Below are 9,884 nucleotides of genomic sequence, written 5' to 3'. Positions count from 1 at the left end.
GAATTAGTAGATGTATCAAATTTTTCTACCATAGACTTTCAATTCCACTGATGAGTTGTTTTTTTTTTAAATTGAACATCTGCCAAGGCATAAAGAACATTAATAAAGCTTATGAAGTATAATTATATAAACCATATTTTCATTTCTTCATTATAATCCATCAAACCTAGAATTTATAAGAAAAAACTCTGAAAACAACTGTCGGGCCAATAAAACGCCCCAACTATGATGATAAACCCCTTAGATTTGCACTGTCCCATATGGTAGCCCCAAGCCACATGTGCTTATTTACTCTAACTAAATTAAAATGGAAAACTCGGTTCCTCAATCACACTAGCCACATTTGAAGCACTCAATAGCCACGTGGAGCTGGTGACCGCTAAGTGGGACAATGCAGATATTTCTATGGATTTCCATCATCTATTGGGCAGAGCTGCTTTTAGGAAATAGAATTTATGATCATACATGGAGACCAAATAGTTAATGTTTAATACACACGGCTCTCACAAAAATAGAGAACACTGACATCCTAGGACAAAAATATAACAAAGACATGAACCCCCAATTCATAAGAAGGAAATACTAACAGAAATCAGCAGGTGAAAAATGTTCAACCTAATCGACAGAAAATATTTTTCCACTATCAAATCAGTGATAACGTATTATAACATGCTTTACGCTAATGAGAGTGTGGTGAGATGGTCACTTATAAACCACTGAAGGCAAATAATAAAAACTTGAGAAAATCATTCTGGATCTCTCCCACTTACCTGTCTAGCAGTGGTTCCCAAGTCTGGCTCCACATGGATTCACTCGGGAAACTTTAAAACAATACAATGCCTGAGCCCCCGGCACCACAGATCCTTACTTAATTGACTGGGCATGGAGCCCGGACTTTGGCATTGTCAAGCGTATGGGGATTCCAACATTCAGACCAGGTGGAGAACCACTATATAACTTCAGGGTCTGGGGTACAATAGAAATCCCATCTGAGTGTGGGACTGGCAGAGCAAGGGCATTGGTTCCCATATAGAGCTCTGCCTGGCAGTCTGTTCACCAGGTTTCCAGTATAACGCTTGGTGGGGACTCATCAAGGAAAGAAAACTGCAGGGACGAAGGCAGAGAGGGGCTCAGACACACCCTGGGCCCCAGAATGGCATAAGGGAGCAGCTGGTTTATCATATGCTTTCATTGAAAAGAACCAGTTACATAAAAAGGAGGGCCGACCTACCTGGAGTGGTCAGAATGACGGGGATACAGCAGCAGTTACCGGCATGGGCCCTGGAGAGCGGGCAAGATCCAAGACTTTCTCATTAATGCAGGAACCAGATGGCTCCTCCTGATGTCGTGGAACCCTGTAACCCCCCCTGGAAGTTGGATGCAATTCCAGGTAAAAAGCAAGAGAGGAGAAACGGAACTGATTGAGATTGCACTGAATTGACTGACAATAAGATTAAGTTTCTTCTACTTTGAGCTTACAATTAAGAGTTTGTGGTCGGAGGTATTCTTTCTCACTACACATGCATTATCTAGCTTAATCATCACATGAATCCTTACAGGTACTCTGGTCAGAATCCCAACTTGATGGATGAGAGTGCTTTGATTCAGAAAGGAATTTACATTTCTAACGCTTTTTCAGATAGAAAGTAATTTACATTTTTGACACCTTTTGCTTTATATACTTTGATGTTACATGACTCAGTTCATAAGGGTTTAAACTCATAGATACAGACAACAGATTGGTAGTTACCAGAGGGGAAGTGTAGGGGGGGTAGGCGAAATGGGTAAAGAGGGTTAAATGTATGGTGACGGATGGAAACTAGACTTTTGGTGGTGAGCACCTATAGTGTATACAGATAACAAATGATAATGTTGTACACCTGAAAATTATATAATGTTATTAACCAATGTTACTACAATTTAAAAAACAATAAAAATAAAATAATTGCCAAATTAGAAAAAATCTATTAGGGTTTGTGACTACTCTTAGTAGTAATGGGATGAACCTGGCTTTATGTAAAAGGGTATTTTACATATCATTCAGTGATTTTTGTCTTGACCTCTTACTTTGCTTCTAATATTGCTACTTTGTTTTTTTATTTGTGTGATGCTACACTTGAGCTTTCTATAAGCATTTCTGTTATGTATCACTACTTTTTCTACAGTCAGCAGATAATACAGGGAGGGAGAGAGGAAGAGAAAGAGGGCTGGAGAGGAAGGAACAGAAACCCAATCACTATGGGAGGTTTTTTTAACATGTCAGTACAAGTTGAAAAAAAAAAACTAAAAAGTAAATAAATGGCTTGACTGATACAATTAATAGAAGTAATACATACCTCAAATTTCTGTAACCCTACAAAGAAAACACCTTCTTTTCTATACTTATTCATGGTAATACTCATTGTAAACCAGGAATTAAATGAAGCTATTTTTTCCATAGTTTATCTGCTAAAAATCTACAGCAAACTTCACACTTAATAGGAAAGTACAAGAAATATTCTTTTTAAAATGAGAAGAGAATAAGGATCCCCACTATTATTGCTTCTATTCAACATTGTATTGGAGGTTCTTTCCAGGGCAGGTTTTGAAAACAACAACAACAAAAATGAAATAAAATAAAAAAAAGAATAATAATAGGAATGGAAAGAAAGTAAAACATTGTCATTTTTGATGATACTATCTGGATGGAAATCCTGAAATAAGCTACTATACATGGTAGATATAGAAATGAATTACATTTTATATGCCAATCCCAGAAAATATAATCTTAAAGAATATTCCATTTACAATAAGCAAAACAAAAGTCACCTAAACATAAATCTCACTAACGATTCACTAAAGATTCAGATGTCCTTTATAGAGAAAATTGTACCACTTTATTAAAGGAATTAAAGAAAATCATTACAAATGGAGCATGTTTATAGATAAGGGAGACCCGTGTCAAAAAGAAGACACACCTCCACAAATTTATGAATTAAATTTTAATTCTAATCAACTACAAGAGATTTGTAAAGTTTGATAAATAAATTCTAAAATTATTTGAAAAAGCAAAATGTGAGAATAGCTAAGATAATTTTAAAGAATATCAAAGTGCATACTTGTCTTACCACATTCGATGTCTGCAGGGTCTGTAGTTTCATCCATAACTTCATTTTTAACATTGGTAATTGTGTCATGTTTTTTTGTTTTGTTTTGTTGTTTTTTTCTTTTTTTTTGGTCAGTTTACCAAAGAGAAGTTGTCAATTTTATTGATCTTTTCAAAGAACTACCTTTCTGTCTTATTGATTTTTTCTCTATTATTTTTCTGTTTTTATTTTTATTGATTTTTGCTCTCATCTTTATTAATTCCTTCTGCTTGTTTTGGGTTTACTTTGTTCTTTTTCTAGGTTCTTGAGTGAGGAGGTTAAGAGCCTTCTCTTCTAATCTATGCATGTAGTACTATAAGTTTCGCTTTCAGCACCGTTTTTGCTGCATCCCACAAATTTTGATATGGTATATTTTCATTTTTGTTCAGTTTGAAATATTTTTTAATTCCCTTGAGACTTATTATAAGTGGATTGTAAATAAAACAGTAACATAGCCCAGAAGCAGAGCCAAGCATTTATGGAAACAATATATAAGAGAAATGGCCTTACAGGTTAGAAAAGGGATGAGACAACTAGGAAAACATTTTACTCCTACCTCACACCATACACAAAAGTCCATTCCAGATATTGTATAGACCTAAATTAGAAAAGCATAACTATTTTTAAAGAAAGCATTGAGAAGAATATCTAGGACACTATATGAATGATTCATAGGACATAAAAAGTACAAACCATAAAGGAAAAGACTGACAATTTGGCCATATTAAAAGCTTTTATTCATTAAAAGATAACATTTTAAAAGGTGAAAATATAAGACACAATCTTGGAAAAGACATCTGCAATACTCATAGTTAACAAAGAATTGATAACTAGAATATACAAATGAATTCTGCAAATTGATTAAAAAAATCTAATTTAAAACGAGGTAAAACATAAATAGGCAAGCCATAAGTGGCCAATAATCTTATAAAAAAATCATTCAACTTTACTAGTAATTAGAGAAATTCAAATTAAACACTACAATGAATTTACATCAATAGTCATTGGATTAGCAATAAAAAAATTGCCAATTCCACTTGTTGGTGAAGATGCGGAAAAATGTTGGTGAGGGCATATTAGAGTAAGCAATGTAGCAATATCGGCACAGTTAAGATTTGTATACCTATAACAGCAATTCAACTCCTACACAAGAATGTTTTTAGCTGTATCCTTCGCAGTAGCAAAAGAAAAAAAAAAGAAACAAATTTAGCATTCATTAACAGGAAAGTGGATAAATTATGGTATAGTATTATAGTAGCACATTATATAGCAGGGATAAATCTAAAACAAAAATAGCACAATCTACATGGATTAATCCCACAATGTAATGTTAAGAAAAAGTTAATTGCTGAATATGTACAGTACAGATCGTCCCCGACTTACCACAGTTTGACTTACAATTTTTCAAACTTACAATGGTGTGAAATTGATATGTATCCCGCAGAAACTATCCAGGCTACGCTATGATGTTCAGTAGGACAGGAGTATTAAAAAATGCATTTTCAACTTACGATGTTTGCAACTTAAAATGGGTTTATCAGGAGGCAACCCCATCCTAGGTTGAGGAGATCTGTATAATCTGAAGTTGAAAATCATGGTGAACGAAAGTATGTATTGTTTAGGGACAGAGCCATAGGCATCCAAGTCTTTATCAAGCTGAGGAAGGTATCCTCTATTCCTAAATTTTTATCATAAATGGATGTTGGACTTCGTCAAATGCTTTTTCTGCATCGATTGATATGATCGATTTTTCTTGTTTGGCATGTTATTATGGTGGATAACATCGGCTGATTTAAACTACTGAACCAACCTTGCATGCTTGGGTTAAACCCCACTTGGCCACGGTGTATAATTCTTCTTATATATTGCTGAATTTTATTTGCTTATATTTTGTTAAGAATGTTTGCTTTTATACTCATGAGTAATAGTACTCTGCAGTTTTCTTTCTTTGGAAAGAAAGTCTGATTTTGGTATCAGGATAATACTGGCCTCATAAAATAATTTGGGAATTATTCCTTCTGCTATTTTCTGGAAGAGACTGCACAGAACTGGTGTGAATTCTTCTGTAAACATTTGATAGAACTCTCCAGTGAAAGCATCTGGGCCTGGAGATTTGATCTTCAGAATTCAATTATGAATTCTTTAATTCAACTTAATTCTTTAATTTCTTTAATATATTGATAGGGTTGTTCAAGTTACCTATCTCATATTGGGTGAGTTGTGGTAGTGTGTGTTTTTGAGGAATTGGTCCATTTCATCTAAGTTGTCAAATTTATGTATGTAGAATTGTTAGTAGTAGTCTTTGATTATCCTTTCGATGTCTGCAGAGTCTGTAGTTTCATCCATTACTTCATTTCTAACATTGGTAATTGTGTTTTTTCTTTTTGTTTTTATCAGTTTACCAAAGAGAAGTTGTCAATTTTATTGATCTTTCCAAAGAACTACCTTTCTGTTTTATTGATTTTTCTGTTTTCATTTTTATTGGATTTTTTCTCTCATTTTTATTAATTCCTTCTGCTTGTTTTGGGTTTATTTTGCTCTTTTTCTAGGTTCTTGAGTGAGGAGGTTAAGTTCCTTCTCTTCTAATGTATGCATTTAGTGCTATAAGTTTCGCTTTCAGTACCGTTTTAGCTGCATCCCACAAATTTTGATATGGTATATTTTCATTTTTGTTCAGTTTGATATATTTTTTAATTCCCTTGAGAGTTCTTCGTAGGCCCACGAATTATTCAGGACTGTGTTGTTTAGTTTCCAGATGTTTTGGGACTTTCCTGTTATCTTTCTGTTATTTAGTTTGATTACATTTTGGTCAGGGAACATACTTTGTATGATTTCAATTCTTTTAAATTTGTTAAGGTTTCTTTCATGACCCAGGACATGGTCTGCCTTGGTAAATGTCCCATGAGCACTTGAGAAAAATGTTTATTGGGCGGTTACTGGATAGAATGCTCTATAAAAGTCAATTAAATCCTATTGGTCGAGGACGTTGTTGAATTCTTCCAAATCCTTGCTGACACTTTGACAGGATGGGAAAGGGGGAAATGATACCTTATTAATGCTAGGTGAGTATGGAAGTTGAGTCCCCACTAGACTTCCACTGAGACCGCGCTGCCCCCCTACAGGGCCTCCACTGGTTACCTCCACAAGGAGATGGGTCAGTGATGAGAATCCTGGATCTCCACAAGACCTTCTCTGATACCTCCCTGGTGGGAAGAGGAAGAGGGGCCTCATTACTACTAGGTGGGCAATGGACGTCCAGGTCTCTACGTGGCCTCAATGCCACACTGAGAACCTTCATCACCATTCATACTGAGTGGTGATGAAAGTCCGGCTCTCCAAAAGAATTTCTCTGACGTTATTCCAGCAAGGAGAGAAGGGGAACATTATTCCAGCCACTAAACAGTGGAAGATTTGCTGACAGGGTTAGGGATAAGGATGAGGCCACAGTTTTATTCATGGTACTTGGCTACAGTCCGTCAGTTACTGTCTGCAAATTCTCTGGCTTGCTTGGCTGCTCCTTTCCTAGTCCTTTAGCTAGAGAGAGCGGGCTTTTTGTTGACGCTTTTGTGGTCTATACCGTTAGCGTTTTGGGGTTGTAGCTTCTTCAGCACCCAGTTCAGGATATTGGAGGCAACCAAGAAACCCAGGAAACTCACCACTGTGCCATCACTCAGGTTCTAAGGTCCCCAGTTGGTCTGCCTTCTTCCTTTTACCTCTCAGTCTTTTTGTGCTTGCTTGATAGATACTTTCTAGGATTTCAGCTGTCCTTAGTGGGAAAAATAGGGAAAAGTGCATCTCCTCCACGTTGCCTGAAATTGTAACTATTATTTTTATATCTTCTAGTGTGTCTAAAATTTTTAAAAATAACTTTTTATAAGATGAGATGATGCTAGTGAAAGTGAAACTTTTTTAAGAGTCTGAGGGCACAGTGACCACTCTCTGCCTCCCCACTTTTCCAGAGAGGATTGCCTCCCTCTTCCTGTTCAGCCTTGTCCCCCTCCCACGAGAAAAGACAAACTTTAACGAACTCCTGTTGAGACTAGGGCTAGGTGGAAGAGAGAGGCCAACAGCACATCATATTCAAAACTGAGTTAGGAGAAAAGGAGTTATTAAACGGGGGGTGGGGGTGTTTGATATTTTTAAAAGGGAAGTTGTTAGAGGGTTTTTATATTTAAAATATTTAATAGTTAGTACAGTAGTGTGTGAAGGCTTCTGTTCCATGAGTCATCTTGCATAGAGGATTCGGAGAAGAGACCATTAACCAATCCATATGGATGTGTTTCCATGTTTTATCAAGCTGGATAGTCTTACTAGCACATGCCAGTTGACGATCAGCCTTACCTGTAACTATTCAATATTTTTCTTCTGCAAACAGCATGTGGTAAAACCAGAAAGATAATAAAAGTTGTTTAAAATATTTCTAACGACAAGCAGTACATAATCAGAGTCAGGAAGGGGTGAAATAAAAAATATCTGCTACTCTTTATCCTTCATATTGCTAAAGCTCGTCAAGAACCATGAAAAATTACATTAATTAATTCCCTTTGAGAGATGCAGTTTATACTATGTGGGTCACAGTCAAATGGAACTCTACAATCTTTTCAAAAGCAGAAGGATAAAATATTTCAATTCCCTAGAGTATACACTAATGCTATATAAATGGACACACTGAAATTTCAAGAGCACGATTCCAGTTGGATATATCCAAAAATCACTAGGCACTTAGCAATGCAGAGATCCAGGCAGATTTTTGTCATCTGATATTTCAGAGCAGGAAGCAGCTGGAAAAATCATTAACAGCTATGGGAAAAACTGAAATTACATGTCTAAAAGCTAAGAATAACCTACATAAAAAAGACACTATTCAGAGAATCACAAAAGAAATTGATTGAGAGAATTAAGGCATATAGAACTTTTTTTTTTTTTTTTTTTTTTTTTTTTTTGCAGGTAGTTGATTGTGTGAGAAACAGCCTGAATCCTTGGCCAGGTCAGACAGAGGCACTGCGCATGATCAGAGCGAGTTTAAGATCAAATCTCAAACACTGTTATACTTGCGGCCCTGAGGGATTGGAGGAAGCGTGGGTTTGACGTTGGAGCCTGGGCTACTGACAAATGACATCTGGTGTCTTCTGTATTGGGGAGACCCTTTTGCAAATAGATGTGACGTTTTACGTGGTGCTACAAAACATTAAGAAAAAAAGATTCAGTACATATAGTTAGCCCCTTGCTACACTAAACTAAGACAATAAACATTGCATGATGTAAGCACCAGAATAATAGTTAGAATTCATTCATAATAAACTTTAAGGAATCAATGATATCCAAACAAAACAAATAGGGGATGAGGTTCAGAATACGTTATATGACTGGTTGGACAAACCTTGGTTTGTATAGACCTATCCAATGACCAGAATGTTGTTACAGCAAGAAGTTCCCATGCTGCTCTTCTATAGTTGTTCATACTTTCTGTAAAAATACCCGTATCTTTCACAATCATACATAAGTACACTTATTGTATACACACGCGTGCATGTGCGTACCCTGAAGAGTCCTTCCTAGAGAAAAGTCATCTAATGCCCTCTAAGGTTGCTCTATTCACTCAGGATGAGGACACCCAGGATGGAGACACTCATGGAGCTAGGTTCCTCAGAGGACTATTTTAAGCAAGAGGAGTTTGGCTAGAGACTGAAGGTAGAAGCATGTCATAGAGGAGGTCATAGAGGAAACTGAATTCTCACTGGGGAGAAAGCAGTGTAGTAGGGATTGGGAAAGTGAAGCAGAGGATTCTAACGGGAATGACAAAAATGGAGTGACCTACATTATAAGTTCAGAAAGAATCCATCTATTGGGCAAACTAAAGCAATCCAAAATGTTAAAGGCAAAAATGGATGCTTTTGGTATATTCAGAAAAAATGGCACACTCCTTGAGAAGATACCATGTACACAGAGGACCAAAAAAGAAAAAAAGAAAGAAAAAGCAAAAAGAAAATAAAAAGCTCCTCCTTGTTTAATTCTTTTTTTTTCACCACTGATATTTTTTTAAACTGGAAAGGGTAACAAAAGCATCTTAAGAGAATAAGGACCCTAATGAAGAAAGAAGAGAGAAGAAGGCTGGGCCTCTTTTCTCAATCAGTTCAAGTTTCCAGACCCCGGTAAGTTACGTTCCAAGGTGCCTCACTAACAGAAATACTTTTAGAAAGTCTGGTCTTTGGGAATTTACTGACAGGGAGAAAAATACTGGAGACAAATGATATTGCCACCTAAAAAATCGCAATAAAGAATTACAAACCTGTACACCCGACTTTAAACCTTAGCAAATTCAAGTTTATTAAAGAAAAGTTTTGTGTATTTAGAAAATACTGTAGTGAGGATTAAGTGTTGGGAAGGATTTGTGAAGAAAGATTATTTCAAATTAATTTACTTTCCCTTTTACTTAGGCAGGGGTCAACAAACTGTAGCCCATAGGCCAAATCTGGTCTGCAGCCTGTTTTAGTAAATTAAGTTTAATGAACCCAGCCCATGCCTATTTATTTGTATATTGTCTATGACTGCTCTCACCCTATCATGGTGAGGTTTGAGTAGTTGCAAGAGTCCATGTGACTAATAAAGCCAAATATGATTTACTGTCTGATCCTTTACAGACAGCTAGCTGATCTCTGAGTTAGAAAATACCACTGGTATGATGTATTCTTGATTTCCATAAGGCACTTATTAAAGTTTGTCATATAAACACACAGAGAGACATGAGTGGGAAATCAC

At 36.2% G+C, this 9,884-nt stretch overlaps 1 protein-coding gene across 6 annotated transcripts in view; it reads right to left on the bottom strand.

Moving 5' to 3' along the window:
• Nucleotides 1-3,896: 3,896 nt before the first annotated feature.
• Nucleotides 3,897-9,884, bottom strand: part of LOC308492735 (leucine-rich repeat and guanylate kinase domain-containing protein-like) — a 100,563-nt gene continuing 94,575 nt past the window's right edge. For all 6 annotated transcript variants that reach the window (XM_081038050.1, XM_081038051.1, XM_081038052.1 and 3 more), the window contains one exon: nt 3,897-8,303. In XM_081038050.1, coding sequence (XP_080894176.1) covers nt 8,161-8,303 — 143 coding nt within the window. In that variant the 3' untranslated portion in view covers nt 3,897-8,160. The remainder of the gene's footprint in view (nt 8,304-9,884) is intronic.

The sequence above is a fragment of the Rhinolophus hipposideros genome (genome assembly GCF_964194185.1).
Source record: "Rhinolophus hipposideros genome assembly, chromosome: 25".
Classification (NCBI taxonomy): Eukaryota; Metazoa; Chordata; class Mammalia; order Chiroptera; family Rhinolophidae; genus Rhinolophus; species Rhinolophus hipposideros.
This window is presented reverse-complemented; position numbering and strand designations above follow the sequence as displayed.